This window comes from Anomalospiza imberbis, chromosome 1 (assembly GCF_031753505.1).
Source record: "Anomalospiza imberbis isolate Cuckoo-Finch-1a 21T00152 chromosome 1, ASM3175350v1, whole genome shotgun sequence".
NCBI lineage: Eukaryota > Metazoa > Chordata > Aves > Passeriformes > Viduidae > Anomalospiza > Anomalospiza imberbis.
The window spans coordinates 38,053,843-38,074,056 of record NC_089681.1 but is presented as its reverse complement, the minus strand read 5'-3'; the positions used below and the strand labels follow the sequence as shown (position 1 = coordinate 38,074,056).

General features: G+C 36.5%; 1 protein-coding gene across 2 annotated transcripts in view; it reads right to left on the bottom strand.

The window, feature by feature from the left end:
* The window catches only part of NSMAF (neutral sphingomyelinase activation associated factor), a 39,024-nt gene that overhangs the window by 4,298 nt on the left and 14,512 nt on the right, over positions 1-20,214 (bottom strand). The window contains exons 7-26 of one of the 2 annotated variants that reach the window (XM_068188142.1): positions 18,962-19,033; positions 18,560-18,607; positions 18,382-18,434; positions 17,744-17,873; positions 15,837-15,908; positions 14,908-15,016; positions 12,693-12,869; positions 11,663-11,742; positions 10,216-10,306; positions 10,059-10,122; positions 9,889-9,940; positions 8,826-8,946; positions 8,426-8,557; positions 6,583-6,625; positions 5,980-6,143; positions 4,555-4,663; positions 3,152-3,210; positions 2,629-2,696; positions 991-1,058; positions 623-746 (exon numbers count right to left, since the gene is read on the bottom strand). In XM_068188142.1, coding sequence (XP_068044243.1) covers positions 623-746; positions 991-1,058; positions 2,629-2,696; positions 3,152-3,210; positions 4,555-4,663; positions 5,980-6,143; positions 6,583-6,625; positions 8,426-8,557; positions 8,826-8,946; positions 9,889-9,940; positions 10,059-10,122; positions 10,216-10,306; positions 11,663-11,742; positions 12,693-12,869; positions 14,908-15,016; positions 15,837-15,908; positions 17,744-17,873; positions 18,382-18,434; positions 18,560-18,607; positions 18,962-19,033 — 1,836 coding nt within the window. Of the gene's footprint in view, positions 1-622; positions 747-990; positions 1,059-2,628; positions 2,697-3,151; positions 3,211-4,550; positions 4,667-5,979; positions 6,144-6,582; positions 6,626-8,425; positions 8,558-8,825; positions 8,947-9,888; positions 9,941-10,058; positions 10,123-10,215; positions 10,307-11,662; positions 11,743-12,692; positions 12,870-14,907; positions 15,017-15,836; positions 15,909-17,743; positions 17,874-18,381; positions 18,435-18,559; positions 18,608-18,961; positions 19,034-20,214 lie in introns of those variants that run through there. The other variant, XM_068188152.1, reaches the window with a different exon arrangement.

Here is a 20,214-nt window from a genome sequence, read left to right as displayed (position 1 = left end):
TGCCTATGTGGCAGAGTACAGCAATGGCACCTGAACTCCTTTATACTAAGCAGAGCCACATGGTGAACACAAGTCTGCTGACTCCAGATAGCCTACAGAGCCTACCTAAGAATGGGTATATCACTGCACTAAATGTGTACTTACCAAAAAAATCATACACAGCAGGCTTTGGGAAAGTTTTTCCTGTCTCTAGCTTCCAAATTATCTTTCCACCTAACTGTAGGCATGCTCTTTAGATAAGCAAGTTTCTGCTCCTCTTAGCTGAAGAATGTAAAACTACAAAATTATTAAACATTTTAGAAATCTATTCCACCCAAGAAACAGAATCACCAAAGTCACAAAACATTCCAGTTTCTCCAACAAATACAGTTTGTCTTCAGAATCCTCATTTTTTACAGTAAGTTATAATGAATGAAATTTCCTGAAAAATAACACTTTAGCTTTGAAACAGTTGCACTAAATCTAAATTAAGAATAAACTCAGGAAATAAACTTACTGTGATACTAGCTAGGTTATTGCTCTAATATAACAGGTACATTCATCCCAAAGCATTTGGCTGGCTGAATATTACACAGTGCTGGCTATAAATAGTCATGCAACTGTAACAATCCCATCTACAAACCTTCACAGTGGAATCCCAAGATGCAGAAAATAAGCGCCCGTCACGCCAACAGATCTTGCTGACTGCATCATCATGGCCCAATAGGACATCTTGCTGTCTTCCAAATGCAATTGAATAAAAATATCTAACAGGGAAAGGTTATAAAAGCATTACATTAAAACTTAAGGGTTATTCTTCTAAATAAAGTAACTTTGTTTCTGTAGTTTCTAACAGAAATCTAGTGGGAAAAATAGAAATAGAGACACTGTTTTAAAAATATAATGATTTTAAGAAGATAATGATTTTCTGTATCATTATCTAAAACCATAAACATAGCAACCAAGGCACTCCATGCAATTCAATACAGTCAGTAGGAAGTAAATACACACATATGATTGTCCCATGAAGAACTTATGACAGTAGTATCTCCTGGTAAGATTAGACAAGATGACAAAGCCTGTAATAAAAAAAAAAAAAAAAAAGTAATACTCAATTTATTACCCCAAATCCAATTCAAGTACATTAACATGCTTTTGGAGAACAAGAAGCATTTTAATCTTCTATAAAAATAACATGCAGATGTTATATGAACACTGATCAAAGAAGACCTTAGAGGCTGGACACTGAACATCAAGAATACTTAATCTCTATTAAATAAAGATAGCAGAAACATTCAGAAATACATGCAGAACTGATAAATCTTTCCAAAGAAACTGGTATTCCAAGCATATGGTATGTAATTCCTCACTCAGATATAAGTGGGTCAGCTCTTCATCTTCCAAGCTGCTGTAAATTCTACATGCAAATAGCTAACAAAAACTAAAAATGCAGATTCTTTTGATGTTTGTTCTCCATCACAGGTACTTATCATCAAAGAATAAATACAACTGTCTAATTCCTACTACTCTCAACAAGAAAGATTATTTTCAGATACCTGCTCAGTTACATTACTGTCACTAGAAATGGCAAGGAAAAAACAAACAATCAGCCCAGTGTTTCTACCTGGTATCATTACTGGTCATGTTTTAGGTCTGTTTGAAAAACAATAAGCTGCTGGGCTGTAAACACTACTCCTTTTAACATTGCTTTAAGTGTTTAGATCAGCACTAAAACTACAGGGGAAAATAATAAGAGTATATAAAGCCTCCTCATGAAAAACAGACTTTTGGCTGAGGAGTCAAACAGCTCCCTTTTCACATTGCCAAGAAGCAATGTGCCCAAGTTTCCCTTCGCTGAAGATTAGGAATTGATGTATCAAGATTCACCTGCTAGTGTGTCCCATGGCAGACCACAGGTCTTGATCCTGCAATTTACCTGGGGATCAGTCAGAGCATGCTATGGCTTCTGTCTGGGCTAGAGATGGTGGTAGAGAGAGAACTGATGTGTCTTGCACCAATAGAAGACTGAATATGGCAACTGGGAGTGTATCTTTATAACCCAGGTCTGGCCACAGTGCTCAAGGACAGAAAAATCAAATTCAGAATCCTTTTCCCAGCTCTTTTAGAAGCAGGGGGAAAGTGTTGTTCACAAGTTGCTGAGATCATTGCTCATGGAAGAAGGATGGCTCATTTTCATCCAGCACAGATTCTACTCCCTGTGCTTCGTTTTCATCTGCTGGCTGACTCACAGGCTTCAAACACTTGGGTGCAGTAAGGCAATGCTGGATGCAAGCATGTGGGTGGAATTTAAGCTTTGTAATTCTGGTCCAAATGGCTTCAAGGTTGCTCAGGAAGACACCCTTGCTCATGCCAGACTATCTGTCTACACAAGCTCTTCCCTGGATAGCAGGGCAACTCAGAACAGAGCCAATCTAACCATTTAATGCTTCTTCCCTATGTCTGCAGAATGTGCTCTGTGTCTCTAGTGGCCTGAGAGAGTCTCAATTCACTCTTCTAAATTATTCACACATAATACAACTGAGTAGGCAGGGGAAAGAAAAGAGGCATTGATGGATGCTAAGAGCCATCTCACTGAGCAGCTTTCAGAAGATTCCCAGTCATCTCATTCTTTTTTTGACAGCAGCCTACCATATTTGAAAAGGACACACTTCTCTGGATGGTTTTCGAGTCTTTGGAAAACATCTTCAAAGTTGAATCTGGGGATAAGGGACAAAATAGAAAATAAAAGGACTATTTTATATTCTAGAAGCTAATAATTTTGCTCCTGCTTGAATATCTTAGTATGAAAAGCAGACACAGGTTTCTCATAGTCTCTGAGAACTTTATAAGGCTTGTGACTTGGGCCTGGAACTACCTTGTTTTGTACCAGTTACAGATGGACTACACCATGCTCAAACTCTTAGAGAACTTTGGTATCTAAATGGACAAACTTCCATTACTATCCATTATTATTATCACTGAAATTATCTTCCAAGCCTAGATAATACTGAAATGCTTGAGTCAAAATAATCTAAAACTGAGCAAATTCATAGAGTTAAGCTATTCAATTACATCAGATATATATTTCAGTTTCATGGCATTTTGTTAAAAAAACCCAACATTAACCTGCATTTACACTGCAGGTTGTGGTAAATACTTGTGCAATACTTACCCTGGGATGTAGTGAAAACAGAAGACCCATTGCAAGTGACTGCTATTCCAGTAATTGCCCTGTTTAATACAAGTAAACTTGTGGGTGACTTCATAGGTTTTGAAACTTAACCACCATATTGTAAATAGACTACAGTTGAAATCTCTTATTTGAGTTCTGTAAGAGCTAAGACATTCAAGGAGATTAAAAACACTACAGTGGTGTGTTATCTGCCTAGAGACAAAAATATACCTTGACATAATATGTGAAACACCAGGACCAAATCCCTATAGTGTTCTATAAGAACACAATCTTCATCAGAATGGACTTGCCCATGTGAGAAGATAAATGGTTTCACATTCAGTTTTTACAGTTCTGGATTAGCTACAAATAGTCAGGAAGCTGCTGACAAGCAGATACTGAATACCTCAAGAGTAGGGAATTGGAGCTTGCACATTTTTTCTCCTTTAGTTTGACACTGGCTAAGTCACTATAGGTAGAAATTTAGACAAAGCTTATGTCAGGGAATTCGGAAGCACAGAGCATCCTGTACAGCCAAAGTTCTGTTACACAGCTCTACGTCTCATTATTTCTCAGCAGTCTTAAGAAAAAAAAGTAATAAAAATAATCAGAAGCTGAAATTTGATTCTCCTCAGGATCAGGATTTCTCTAATGCTAACAATCTGGTAACAGATTTCTGACTACAAATATTACCTTGTTTTAGGGACATGATAGTGTTTTCCTAGATTCGATTACAGTCACCAAGAAGGTGGCTGGACTTGAGGTAGTAAGAAATCCTCCTAACCAGCCCAGTCACTAGGACAAGAGATGGGGGTAAAGGAAAACCTGTTCTTTAAAATATAGCTGACATTGTTCATTATTAGGTATTTTCAAAGTTCACCTGAAAAGTGCCCCTACTGACTCCTGAATTCCTAGGAATCCACCAGAACAGTAGTTTGGTACCTGGATTAACTGAAAATCTATAGCTGGAGACTTGGCAAACTGCTCATGCAGCAGCAGCTTGAGGTGTACAGTGGAACAACTTAAGTGTTTAACCTTTCAAATCTGATGGGATGAAGTTGTGTCCTCCTGGTGTTATAAAAATATGTAAATGGAAGTCTTTATCTGGCTGCTGTTATCAGTTTTAGAGAAGAGTAATCAACATCTGCTTCAGGTACTAAAATGATAATGAACTTATAAAGATCTAGAGCTAAGGAAAAACAAAAGCAAAAATCAAGCTGACAAATACCTTCTCTGAATTCATAACCCATCATATACTCATATTCATCATGCATAATCAAATCACTAAGTCATCTCCCAAAGAAAAGTATTTACCTTAAACACTAACCCATCATTCAGACTGACACACAGATCCTCCCCCCCAATTCAGTGGAAGAATTTTGACTGGAAAGAATAGTACCTACTCTTTGTGAATTTTGAACTGTGTATCTAATTTTAGTTTGGCAATATTGTTCCAGGCAAGTGTTATACTTTCTTCTGTCAAATCTTCAAATGATTCTTCATTTGGAGAAACTGCAATAAAATGCCACAATAAAGTTCCATCACAAATAGAAAATAAAAAGACATATTTCAAATACCTAGGTAGCTGACATAAATATGAAAGTACAGAAATCATGCAGAGCTTCAGGAATAAGATCTTTAGACTAATGCAAAGAGTGACAAGATCACTAACTTTTCTTCCCAGATCTCTTACTGGATTTGCATAGGCTTACAAAGCCAAAAACAGGATTTTTCTCAACAAATTAGTGCATTTAAACAGCAGACTTTATGGAATGTAATTCCAAAATAGAAAACAAAAAAACAAAAAAAGAAAACCTAAAAACAACTTCATTTCACTGTTGCAAAAGTTAAGGGACTAAAAATGCAACAAAACTGAGATAATTAAATGTCAATTATAAAAAGGTCAAACCCAAGAGAAACTGCTGATGTGTGAATTAATGACTCAGGCAGCAAATCTACTCAATACACAACCATTACTATCACCACATACAACTCTCAAAGCCCCTCTTGCCATTGGATGCTACAGGTTGCCATGCAAAGTGGCACTTGTAGTCACTCTTCTGCTTAAAAGTGAAGGCCATCAAATGGTAAGTGAATTGAAGACAAGCTAATGAGAAAAATCTTTTCAAGTGATACCTGGGCTCAATCTTCAGCCCAATTTATAGTTAAATCACTATATACATTATGAAGACAATAGCATTTTAGTTTCAGAGAAGTGGTTTAAGTCCTGCCCTGAACAGAAGCCTGTGAGGACATTACAATCCTTTTCTAGAAGAAAATTATTCAATCAACTCTGTCCCTACAGTATGTAGTAGTATAGGGGGGGAAAAAAATTCCTTTCATATTTTCATTCAAGTCATGGAAAAAGAGAAAAAAATTCAGATGCTTAATTTAAGTTCTTAGGGTTTACTTTGATCAAGCTAATTAATTGATTACCCCTAAGACATTCCTGTTAAAAACCCAAACAAATCTTTGCATCATTTAGAATGCCTGCAGATATGGTCATTGAAACTGCTGTCACATCAGCTTGAATTTAAAGTGTCAGGAAAGGCCGGGGATGATCACTGTCCCACAGCTTCAGGAGCAGAGGTTGAACAGTCCCAGAAGACACCACTGGAACACAAGGCACAATACGGGGCTACACCTGTATTTTGAAATTTGAAACTGGTCTAGTTTTGTTTTTCTTTAAAATTTAGTTCATGGCTTTATCTTGAGTTGGCTTACAGGGAAAGTAGCCAAGAGAGCTTTATAATGAGATCCTGTGGGAGAAAGAAACTACTCAAAATTACAAATCCTTCACATTGTTAGTTTATCTATTAAACATTTACCTGGAGACTCAGCTATGGAAATGCTGTGACTAGATGTTCGAGACAAGCTTTTCAATTTCTGAATTTTCCTTTGAGGATGAGGGGTTGTAAACAACTGTTTTGGCGTCTGTCCAAACTCCAGGATTTGTGTCAGCAGAGCTACTTTTTCATTGGGGTCCATAATACTTTACAAAGCAAGATATATAATTAAACCAAGGAAGTAAGTACTTTTGTCCCCTCCCCTTCCCCAAAAGCATGGAATTGCATGTGCAGTTACTATAGACCTACAGGCCATCACACATTATTATAGACCTGATTTACTATAGATTTACAATCATAAAACAGCTTCATAACTTTGCTTATGTAAAATAACCATATTCCCAATGACTAAAAAAATGAAGCACTTGCACAAAAGCCAGACTGAAGAAATGCTTAAGAAACAGTTTTTCAATGCAAGCTAAAACTGAGAATGTTGTGTTGGTTCTCTGCATATTTGGGAGTATAAAATGGAAGAGCAACACCATTCATGTACAGAGCCCTTTTACAGCTGGCAGAGAACTTGGAGAGATACTGAGAAAATTAGCTAACTGCTTTAACAAAAACATCCAGATTCTTGTTTATTACCTGTTTAAATCCACTCCTCCTTCATAAGTTAATGGGTGAAACACTGGGAAAAAAAAAGTTTATTTTTACAACGCAGATATCTAAGGCTAATTTTGTTTGTCTTCCTACAAACAGAGTTGCATTTTTACTCGCAAATAACCGATTTTAGCAGGCATTAGAGTTTGAGGTCTTACATTTTAATTATTAATGTTACATTTTAATGTTTTATTACCTGAAAAAACTTAGGATTTCCAAGAGATTTTCAGAAAGTCTCAGAAGGAATCAGTACTTTCATAGAGGAAGGATCGCTTACTTAAGCTTCATTAAATACCTACCCCCAATAAATAAATAAATAAACATAAATAAGCAAGCAAGCACAGTTGCATAACTGGATCTTTGGTTACTTTTCAGACAGAGAACAGAAAGTAATAAAGAATTATCAGAAAGAGCTGTGTATTCACCTTTCCAAGTGAATTGCCATGACGCAAATGACTTTGAGGCCTCTGCTTAAGAATATTTACTTTGAGCTAAATTCATTCATACACAGATTCCTTCTGACTCTCTTTTATCTACTTAAATGTCTGCAATTATGCTAACAAAAATCCATACTGCAGCAGAAGCATCATGTTATACATAAAAAGTGCTCTCATTAGTGCTCTCTTTTGAGAGGTAAAAATATAGGTGCCATAATTTATATGCTGATTTACTGTATTTAAAGTCTCTGGTACATTGTAATTGACACTTATGCTCACAGTATAACTGGATGCCAATCCCTACAGTTCTAAAATATAGCCAATAATTTGTTAAGGACAAGTAGAGAAAGTACACTGGAAAGGAATGAACAGCAGAAAACAACCCAACCTGCCCCCAACCACACAGCGAAAAAACACAAAACGAAAGAAACCCCAGCAAAACAATCCTTGCTATCTCAACTACCTTATCCTGAACGTAGAAAGTACTGAGTACCTAAATGAGGAGTTGTTTATTCCTACCCTCACCACTGTTGTAGGAAGGTTTTCTTTCTAAACTTATTCTATCTTATTAAGTGCAAACTATCTCAACATTTTCTGTTACTTGTGGTCCTTCAAAAGGATCAGGGCTTCTGGAATAAACACCCTAAAAATCTGATCTGCTACTCTTTTTTTTTTTTTTGAAAGAGGGTACTTCCTTATTGGGTAGTAATATACACAGCTAAAATATCAAACTGATGAATAAGTTAATCATTGGTAAAGGATTAACTTATTCATCAGGTGTAAATAAACACATCTACGCAGCAGTAACACAACAACACCCCCGTTTGTAAGGGCCCACAGTGGCTAGATACATGTTCAGAGTAAGGTTGCAAACAGTGAAAGGTCTCACATGCAGTCATGTGTATGTATAACAAAGACGAACCAACACACATTTCTTCCTTCATTCTCGCTCCAAAGACCTGAAGCCCATTAGCCCATTCTTTCCCTTGCCAATTCTCTCAGGAGGAGGGGGAAATTGTGTTGAAATTCTCTCACTGAAATTACAGTGGAGGAAGGTCAAATACATATTTATTTGGAGACCCTTCAGGCTCCCATTTTTAATTGGGAAACACAAATACCATACTATATTGCCACACTGTGATGTGCAAGCAATTCCCAGCAATGCTACAGAATCATCTTGTCCACCCTCTGAAGCACATCTTCAAAGATGCAAATCACCATGAAGGCAATACTACCAGATAAATCACAATTTCCAGTAAGGATCAAGCATTCAAAGCACAGTTATGAACACTCAAAACAAAATAAGTATTACAGGTATGTTGTAATTTACTATTCTTGCCTAATTGAAGCATCCCCTTTTTTTTCTGCTAGTTCTATAAATGTGTATTTACCATTGTGAGCTGCAACTGCTTCACTGCCTTTCTGCTTGTAGCCAAATATGATGTCAATCCATTCATGAAGATGTTCTGATACATATGGACTTTCTAAAGCCTCTTGGCTCTTCTGAAGAAAGTCATCAGGACCTGACAAGAGAAAGGTTTAATTAAAGGAGAAAATATCACATTCAGTATTGGTATCCATCTCTCTTCCTCCTCATTCTTGAAAAGCCAACAAAACACCCCACACTAAAGGTCAATTTTCTTATAAAAATTAAAAGCACCTATTAATTTATGTCAGTGCTTTAAAGACAGAGCTCATTTAGAAGAAACCAGAATGGACATTTTTTAGGAAGAACCACGATTCCAGCAATCTTGAATTAATTAATAATACAAAAAGTTTGACTATTATTACCTGATGCCCAAGGTGGAAGCTCTACGTCTTCAACCATCTTTCCACCTTGTCTTTTTCCCAAGTCCAGTTTCAAACTATTTACTAGAAAACTAGAATCATTTTCATAAAATTCTGGAATCAACTGGAATTAAAAAAAAAAAAAACAAACAAAAAAACCCCAAGTTTTGATATTAGCTTGAACACTTAAAAAGATAATTCAGTGGAAAGAAGGTTATTAAAGTTCATATGTCAAGCCCTAAAGTTGGGCAGGCTTTCCAGGTTTTCTCTACAAGTCAGTTCTCTGAGCTAAACTGCTAAATTCAGAGTGGCACACATTTTTAACAAGTAATGTGTGACATATGAATCCATAACATCTATGAGTATCTTCAGAACTCTCATTGCATAGCTACCTTCTCATTTTTAAGACATCAAGTAAGAGTCAAGACTAAAATCTAGAATAAAACTAGAAGTATGACAAATTTCAGAAGTTAAATCAATTATTTAAATACCACCATGACTGTAGACTATTTTTTTAAAGCATCACTGTATTAAATAGCATTACTTTGACAAAGGAGTTTAACAGTGTTTACTATGTGACAGTTTATTATTCTTAACACATTCTACAAGTTAGAGTTTCTAAAGGCTCAAAAACCCAAGAAACTACTTCTACAGTTTAAATCTCCAAATGTAGCATTGCAATACAGCCAAATCCTTACAAGATTCCAGCAGACAATACATAAAATTGTCTTTTCAGCCTTAATCCACACACTGGTAATTCCCATGTATTTCCAGTAACATTCACAATGATACTTCTGTTAAACTAAAAGCCAGAAAGCAGGCACAGATGAGCAAACATGGAGTTGATATAGGATTAATATACAGTTAATAAAGGATTCATAAAATGCAGTCATCAGCTTTAAAAAAAACCCAAAAAACACAAAAACCAAACCCACACAACTGAAAAACACAAACAACAACAAAAAACAACCTAACACACTCCAACCAAACACTCTCAAATCAAAAGCAGATGCGAAAGCTTCTCACAGATGAGAAGATTTGAATAATTTTCCAGCCATTTATTTACCTCTTTGAAATCTGTTGCACCATCCAAACAATTTTTCCAGGTTTCTGCAATGCTAGATAAGACAGATCAATCATACATTTGTTAAAAAAATATTTTTAAGTCTTTGCACTCCCTGTTGATGCATATTTGAAAACAAAACCAGCCTAATTATAGACAAAATGTAAACAAACCTGTTGAACATTCTGTCAGCATGATCAAACTTTCCATTCTGCAGACAGAGCATGTATTCTGGAGCTGAGGAGAAAGAAAAACAGCATCAGCTTGCTCCAGACCTTGTCTGCTTTGGAGGTAACTGTCTGCTCAGAGAGGATATAAAAGGTGTCTTACCAACTCTAACAAGATAAAATAAAACATAACCCGGAGAAGAATAATGGCTTCCATACATGAACTTGGGCTCTGGCATTTCCTGGTAACGTGTCTGCAGCATAGGAAGAAGAAAGAAACGTCTGTTTCAAATCAGCACTGCTGCTTTTCCTCAATACTGAACACATACACACTGTTTCTTTTTAAAGACACAGATTAGGACCATCCACCCTCAATTTTTCTTCTAATGATAAAACAATCTCTTAAGTTCTAATATGTATGCAGCTTTAATCAGAGAAGTAAATCAATATGGCAAAACAGTTGTCATAAGTGATCATCCAGAATTATCATGTTTTCAGTGTTTTTTTCCTCTCTCACTTTAGCCCATAACTGCAGTGGCTCAAATTCAAAGAAGTGCAAACAAATGTTTCCTTTCTGTCTTTCACACAAAGTTTCATGAGAGTATGGAAGAACATAGTGACTTCCATCAACCTGGAAGATTCCTTCCTGTCTGAAGCTCCTATGCATTACTCTAAAACCTACAATAATAAAACAGAATGACTTTTACTGCAGTAAGCATGAAGCCAATAACAGTTTGATGAAAGTCAGATCTTGGAAAGAAGACTTTATTTACTGTTACTGTAAACACAATATTGCTCATATTCTCTTGCCTTTCACAATCTTAGGAAGCTATAGGATTTTGAAACATTTTAATCTTTTTCATCAATATAATGGAGTTATTCTGGCAGTATTTTTTTCTAATGTTCTGTAAATTATTTTGGACTAATTAACTTTCCATAGAAGACAATTTTACACAAATAATTAAAAGCCAAGTAACTGAGGACCTTCTAAGTCTCTAAGTATGTGTTTGACAGCTTATGAAAGGAAAGCTTCCCTACCTTGAGAAACAGAAAAACTTGGTCCATTATTATAAGTATATAGAATTTTCAAGTTAGTGCTCTGACCTCCATGGATCCAAATTTCCTCCCTTTAAAGTACTCTCTCTCAAATTCAGTATTTTTCTTAAATGGAAATACAAGATTTATATGACTTCTTATTTCTTTCAAATGTCTGTTTTACATTATGCACTTAAATCCATGGGTTTTGAAGTTTCATAAATCCATGTACGTTTATAGCATCTCAGTGCCACCATATATGTATTAAATGCATTTCAGGATATTATTTTAAAAGTAATGAATAACTTTTAAAAGTATGTATGTATGAAAAGGTAGTAAGAGAGAGGAAATGGATTTAAATAATTTTAAATTAGTACTGAAAAATGTTCTGATGAAATTAAGCTGCAAAATAAATGTGGAATGGTTAGGTATGCTTCTGATGAAGTTTATAGCTAACTTTTGATAGAATAATTCATAAGACATTAATCCCTAAAGCTTGCTGGACAAAGCTCCTTTTATTGCCAATATGTAAAAGGCACAAATCGTTCAGCATATAAATGGCAAGATATACATACCACAAGTCTATCCAGCCTTTCCTTATTCAGGGCACCAATTGGTTTACTAAGGTCACGAAATGTTTCAGGCTTTGTCAGATCTTAAAAAAAAAACCAAACCAAATGCTTGGTTATAGACTCCAAGCATTCTACTAGACTTTAATGTACTCTAATCAACATTTAAAAACAAACAAACAAAAAAAAAAAACCCACCTATCCAAGCAGCAACAAAGAAAAACAAAAACCAACACAGAACCCCTCCAGTAACTGTCTCCCTCCCTACTAACTGCAATCCCATAAAGTCTTACTGTAAATGGCTACTCGTCTTGTTTCCAAGTATGTATAATCTCAAACCTCTTGCTTAAGAACTAATAGTTAATCTATGGGGCAGTTATTACAAGTATTATCATGTAATCAAGGTACTGCTACCAAAGGCACAAAAGCAGCTGGTATCATCTTCTTCCTACTCATTAACCATTCTGTCAGGCTACAGTTAAGTCCCACCATACAATCAGATTGAAGTATTTGAGCAGGTGCTGATGAATACCACGAGTCCCCCTACTCTGCTTCTTGCAGAGACAGAATCCTCAAAAGGACGAGCCTTGTCAGCCTCTTGCATTCAATCTGCAATGCTAAGGTTTATAAAAAAACACCTGGATTCTACACATTTCAGTGCGTCTAACTTGTTCCAAAAAAAAAAAAACCCCAAATACATTTTACTATTTTACTGCTTCTTTTCCATTTATAAGAATCACAGAAAGTCTTTGAATGCTCAGTACTGCTGATCTACAAAGCAACCAAGCAGATGTTTGGTACATACTCTGTATCTGAGGAGTGCAATACTTAACAGAAAAAGGGTGAGGTATTTTGTCCCCTAAGCTAAAGGAGAGGGGTAAGTCCAAAGAAAAACACCCAAGGCCACTAATGCCAGGTTCATTTTGATGCAACATGAAGTTTATACAGTGCAAAAGCCCCTCCCCTGCATTTCAGGTTGGTCATGATGCACTAACATGCTTTTTATATATATATATATATATATATACACACATACCTAACACTGAACTAGAGTAGTCTGCTATGATCCAAGGAAATACAGGATACTGGGAGAGATCATTGCAGCTTCTATCAGCCAGATTGTTGAGATGGAGAAGATACTGGTAGTTTGATATAAGTCCTCGCTGCCACTGCAACACATAACTTTCAGCTGTGTGCTCTGCAATATGATTTTCTAAAATAAAATAAAATAAAACATTAAGAATTGCGAGGTTTGGATTTTAGCCCCCAAATTATAATGTGATTAACATTATGCAAGATACTTTAAAATAATTAAGGACACAGTTTCTTAATAGAACAAGTCAGAATTAACTGGCAACTTCATGTTGCCATAGCTACCATATTTCACACATTTTTTAATATCTCTGCACACGGGTCTCAACTGCATTCGGCCAAAAAAAAAAAATCATTAAGAAGGAGTGCTGCAACCAAACACAGTCAGAATGATGAATATTTACATAGGGATGGAAAAATATTTGCAGACCATGAACAACTCTCAGCAATCTGGTAACCTTTAGAATTTCAAATTTCTACAAGCAGTTCTGCTTGAGTCAAGAAAAAAATGAAACATATTTTCCTACTGCAACCAAGGATGCTGACTATCAGTAAAAAGTCATGTACGTACATGAACAGGATTTAATTTCAGATCCACTGAAACAAAGTAGAGGAAAAGAAAACTTAGCCCACACTCAAAAAGGTAGGAATTATGCACCTGGAGTTCTCTTTGAAGTATAGGCAGGAGCTCAGTACTTTCAAACTGCATTACCCTGCTTATTAGCTGTAATGTCAAGGTATGCTGCTGGAAACCTGGGTTATTTATTTATTTTTAAATGTTCTTCCATTGATTCCATATACAGCACCTGGGCAAGTGCCTGAAACAGAATTGAAGGACTGCAACCATGGCATGATGGCAAGAAAGAAACTTGGATTAGATTATGGCAGGCCTCTATTTTAGCTCAGCATAGGGTGGAAAGACATTTTCCAATCTTTCCTTCACTGGAAAGACATATTCCAATCATTCCTTCACTTTAGTACTTTAAATTCTACAAGTAAAAAGTGTTAGCACCTCCAAAGAGAAGCTCTTCTGCTGCCAGAGAGATACCGAGGTGCTACAAACACTTTTAGGGAAAGGGCTCACCATTTTTTATTTCCAACCTCCAACATCATCAGCATTTTCATCTACACCTTGGAAATTCACCTTAGAATATTATCCAGAAAAAGTCTGAAGCACGGTAACAGCATGCAGGTATTTTAACAGCAGAGAAAATGATGTCAGAATCTATTTCATTTCCAAAGAAAAATCTAAAATCTACAAAAAAAGTTCTAAAAGAAAGATATTCCTTTGTGGCCTTTCCATTTTTCTTTGTGAAGCAGGAGGGAAATGTCAACTGATATTTAGGTGAATTCATTGAAACAGAACTAGAGTCCTGGTACAGTAACAAAATAGCAGGAAATTTACATAAACATTTTCAATATTGGCAGTAAATATGAGTTTCAATGTTTCAAATTACAGAAAAAACCTCAGTCTTTTTCTCCCTTTTTTCCCCAGGACACATTTTAGGAAGTTTCTGTTTACAATCTGCAAAAAAAAATAACCATCACTTTCTAGGAATTAATGCATACAAGATTTGATATAAATGAGAATTCAGCTGTTTCAGAACAGTAATTTTCATCAATCACTTCTAAGACTGAGGAAAGTTCAGGTATTTATGTGTGCACCGGAAATCCACCTATTGCAGGAAGTTTCTCAATAGGGTCTTAACTGAAGACTTGGGGGATCCATACACAAGCTAGTCTATACTTTTTTCAGCAAGACACAATTTATCTGAGTGGATCTTAGTTATCCCTTGCTGTGAAGATAGTGTTTTGTGGCTTTGTTTGTTCCATTTGTTTGATTTTTTTTTTTTTGTTTTTTTCTTGAAGGGGGGAAAGGGGACTGTTAAATGACAGTGTATATCAAATTGCAAATAAAAAAAAATTAGTTTTGCCTCAATAATGCCTCCTCAGCTTCCACACTCAGCTCTTCAAACACAACCAAATTGGTTCCATTTCACAACATTCATTCTGATCTTTGCTTATTTCTATTAAAAATTGTTACAGCTTATATATCTGTTTATTTTTCTCATTCTTCCCACACAACAACAGAGCAAAATCCAGGCAAATTTCCCTTCCCAAGGTACTACACACTACATTAGTAAATAAATACTCCAAACCTATATATTTTGCAATAAGGCGATAGACCTCGTCTCGATCCTGATAGTTGTAGAATTTCAAGTAGATGTCAGAACATAGATCGTTTTCTGTGCAAAACAGTTCAAGACCCTGAAATGTTAAAGGGGGGAAAAACAAATGAGAGCAATTATTAACAAGCTGTAGTACTTGTGGTTTTTAACAGAATGTTCCAGTTACTAATATCTAAGACTTATGACTCCTTACTGGGTAGCAGTTTTGCCAAAAAAAAAAAAAATCTAACATACTCAATTTTCTATTTCCAATCACAACAGCATTCAGTTTACACTGAGCCAATAGCTTGGCTCTGTCTGGACTGATTAAGCCGAGGTAATAGACGTTTAATTCTTTGCATTACTCCAGTCACTTAGGCAAAAAAAAAAAAGTATATTTGGTTTAAATGTGTTTTGAGACAAAAATTTTTACAAGATTGAAATTTCAGTGCTAACACTGAAAGCACACAACTGAGGTTTCACTGCAGAGCTCTTGATATTCCTCAGTCATACTCAGGAATCATCACTCCACATTAGTCTCAATATGAAGCAGTGACCAAACTTCCTCCATGAATCAATCCAGAGAAAATACACCAAGAGAAAGAAATTCTTTCTATCCTGTGATAGGTGCTTGAGATAAATGGAATTAATTGCTCCCTAATGGTACTCCCTTCTCCTATGCTGACTGCTTATGAAAGAAGTTTTTCATCCTTGTCAAAATTCACTCTGTTTTTATCTTTTTGACAACAAAGGAAAACACTTAAAAAACTGGAAAGGATCACTGAGTACTGTTTATTATTTAATACAAAGGTTTTAAGAACACATGGTTTTTACCTAATGATGCAGACTGTTTCAGCTGGTCCGTCTAAGAAACTGTATATACAGCAAGACAATAAAATAAAATCAATACTTGAGCTTACCAGTGGCATCAGCCCATGTCTTCTTTTATAGATGCGACACACGTTTTGCAGTGTTATTTGCACTACGGGTTTCTGTGGGGGATGAGGGAGGGGGAAGAAAAGATGGAGATATTCTAGTAGGTTTATGTTCCTCTACCTTACCCTCCTCAGAAAATCTGAAGTTTTTCTTGACTACAGATACTAGCAATATGAAAATAATATCCATCCATGTAATTTTAGCAGTGGAATAATGATGCTAAGCAGTTATGTTAGAAAGAGGAAGCTCGTCTTTGCTGTTGGTTTTTGCCTGAGCAGCAGAGCAGTTTAGGAATAAGTAAGCAGCAGTGTATTATCCCCGAGTCTGTCGCCAGTGGCAGCGCTCATGCACCACAGAAGCAGAACACAACAAGCCGTATTAAAAGGAAGCCATTGGGCTGCTGGGCAAACTGTGCCAACGGTGCCACCTGGCGGGTGGAACCACAATGGCACCGTTATCCCCCTGAAACTCCTTTCCCTTGCTTGGACTTAACTTCCAGCACGTCCAAATCATAGAGTAAGTCAGGAAGGAAGGGACCTTTAAAGACTGTCTTGTCCAACCCCACTGCAGTGAGCAGGGATATGTTTAACTAGACCAGGTAACTCTGAGTGTGGTCCCACCTAAACTTGAATATTTCCTGGGATGGGGCATCCACCAACTCTCTGGACAACCTGTGCCAGTGTTTTACCACCCCCGTTGTAAAAATCTATTTTTTCCTCTATCGAGTTTGAATCTAGCTTGTTCTCGTTTAAAACTATTACCCTTGGCAAATAGCAAAAGGCCCTGCTATAAAGTCTGTCCCCCAAATTCCTCCTCCTTTGTCAAACACGCTTTCTCCAATTCCCTTTTCCACTCTCTGTACTAGCTCCAAACATTCCTTCCTCTTGTCACAGACACAATCTCTCTAATTGACTACTCCTTTCTGAGCACTCGGAGCTCTCCCTTTATTTTCCCTATGTCTGAGTCTCCAAACACCTGCTGAATCTTCTGTTTGTCTTTTCCTTGTCCTTAGGGCACTCAAATTAGGCAGATTCCTTTCTTTCCCCACAGGGTACCAGCAGATGAGAGCACTACTGAGGACTGCTCCAGTCCAGTCCTACTGAGGACTGAGCTCCAGTCCTCAGCCCTGTGGAGGGGAACTGGCAGTTCAGCACTGGGATTAGAGGATGGGTATAGCTTGGTACTTCATCCCTGGCCAGACTGTGCTCCACCAACCTACAGGACCAGTCATACCCGGCTGGAGCAGCACCAGGGCTGCTGATGCAATCTCACATGATGACAAGCAAATTGGAAAAAAAAAAAAAAATCTGAGAATTAAAGTTTTCTGGTGATAGTGCTGCTGCCATGTCCATACTAAAGGTATTTCACAGAATCATAGCTAAGTCAGTGGCCTGCTGAGACAATCACTTCTGTTTCTATGATAAAGTTCCAAAGCAGTAATCCATCCGCACCATGCACTGTTTTCCTCCAGAGAAAGAAATGGTCAGTTTAATAGAAAACCTAGCTAAGAGCTCCCAAAGTAAACTACATGTATATAAAGCTCTCACTAAGTTGAAACAGTATCAGACTAAGATTGAGAAATTTATCCTAAATGAAATGTAACAAATAGTGATCTTCAAATATTAATAGAGAATGAGCAAAGGACATTTTGTGCTTTGTCAGTAGGAGTTAAACTAAGCAAGTTAGCACAGAATGAAGCCTCAGAGGAAGAGATACACTGAATGCAGCAGAGATCAAAGGAAAACTAATGACCTTCTAAACATAACTGAAAAGAGTCTTCTTGGAGATGTACTCTACGGGCATTTCAGAGAAAATGTACAGAAAATTAAAACTGTCCACTAGCAGGGCAGCGTGCTCACAGTGTAAGCAAGACCATCTATGAGGCACTTACAGGATATCCATTAAGAGGCTGGAAGTACAAGTTAGCATCACTAACGCACACATGCCCTGGATTAGTCACCAGTGGCGTCACCATTTCTGCTTTACATTCCATATGCAGCGTTTCAGAAATGCTTTGAAATCTACAAGTGAAGAAAAGGAGTAAGTTTACCTCCAGTTCTTACTTTGGTAGAGGCACTCTTAAATTACTTAGAAAGGTTTTTGTTAGCTTATAGCCTTGGGACATCAGAATGGGGACTTCAGTAAGCCTATTTTACAAAGGAATAAAGTTCTTTTTTGGGACCAGCACTTTAACAGGCACTCCAGAAAGGAACACTGCTACATTCTGCTCCAGTCTCAGGGCAGTAAGCCAGTTGACTTCTCTAGAACTACAGTTTAATTGGCATATACTGATACCCAATTGCAAGAAATTCACATAGAAATGAAATGTTTTGGAGACAAAGTAACACATTCATCTTCTCAACACAGAATTTCCCACTCTACATTCCAGATATTTAAAATACTAAGAAGCTAACTCTCTGAATTAGAGAACTTACACTAACTCAACCAGCCATCTAACTATCAGTGCAGTAGACTAATAAACCAACAAGATGAAAAAGATTTCCAAGTAAAAAGTCATTAGAAAAGTACCTGTTTTTATCAAATGAAGTTCTAGCCAAGCGTGATTGTAATATAGCAGTTATCTAATGTGGAAGGGAAGAAAAATTAATATGGTACCTGATTCAAATGCAATGAGAACTTAATTATTAAACAGTGATATCACAATTTCATTATTAAGCAGGGATATTAGAAATAATCAGATACTCACCATGGCAGCTTGATCTCCCATCCTATCTAGACAAGAAGCCCTGTAAAGCTAAACAATGAGCTTTAAGTGAAATAGCACAAAGATGTCCCACGCAGCTCAGAAGTCAAGAGAAACAGGAGAGGCTTTAGCATTCTTGGTGACGGCATACTAAAAGATCTGTTATGATTTCTTTTTAAAGTAAGACATATTTATTCACTTCTACTGCCATGTTACTATACCACCCTGCATACTGAAAGCTAATATGGGCCACTTACAACAGCTGTCAGAACTAGATGCTGTGTTCAAGTCCACATTTTAAAAATAGATATTCCAAGGTTTTCACCTTGAGCACAAATAAACCTCTACACTGAAAATCAAAAGATGCTGTGATGAACTATGCAGGGATATCAAATAGCCACATACCTGATGCAGAGTTTGCACAACATCTCCTACTTTCCCAGCAACATCCAGCTGGAATAAGTGTTCTGTTCTACCCTAAAATTAAAAGTACATTTACTATGAATTAACGTCAAACAGAATTCTGTGGAAAAAAAAATTAAACAAAACTAAAAACCCCTAAATAATAAAACTCTAAAACCCAGCAAAACTATGCTATTAAAGATTGTGTTATACCTCAAAGATCCCAAAAACAGATGTTGATCTCTTTTCTTTACAAATAGATCTTGCCTGGGGAAAGCTCTCTGTGCAGTGTTGTTTAAAACAATACAACACAATAGCTCTGAAGTGAATAAGTTAATATAGTGCAAACATCAATAAAAGAGAAGTAGTACCTGTTCTGCCTATTTTAATATATATTTTAAACACATGCAAATATAGAACTAGCAAATGACATGTTACATTTTAAACAGCTACTGTATTTCTTATAGGTGAAAGACACCAGCCCATCAAATCTTTAAAGACTAGGCTAAAAAAGTTAGTCACTTATGTACATAAGTAGTTTTCAGCTGAAAAGATCCCAAATCCAATCCCAGTCTATTTTGACTAGTCATTCACAAAAGCCTCACTAACACATCAACCAGCTCGTGCAGCACACTAATTTTTCTCCTACAAAGTTTTCCCAGCTTTCTTAAGTGTCATTTTATAGTAGACATTCCTGCTTTTACTTAAGTATATTAAAAGTATGTGTATGGATCAATTGGCACTAACTTTACTCACAACTCATATTTAGCAAAGGTTGTTGATTACTTTCATGACCCCTGAATGTAGTATAAAACTATATCGACATGTTTCTGTAGCGTTTTGTGATTTCTCAGGCTAGACTTAAAAAAAAAAGCAACGAAGTGATCAGTAAGACTAAAGCAAGACATTGGTCAGTAGATACAGTTTGATTAATTTTAAACTGATGGAAGGAAGCTATGAAAATCTAGATGATCTTCAGTGTAATGTATGTGATCTGAGCTGAACTGATAGCAATGCAAGAGGAAACTATGCTTCAAAAAGCAGATGGAACTGGATTATAGGGAGACATTAAATTCAGTAGCAATTTAGATAAAAGCCTTGCAACATTTCACCCAGAGCATTGTTTTCCTTCAACAGGAAAAAAACACAGCTCTCAGAAATCCTAGTGAATGGTCTACACGTATTGCTTACAGCCAACAATATGACAGTTTTTGTGAGCAGTTGTCTCTGTAGCTCTCCAGCCATATTCAAAGACA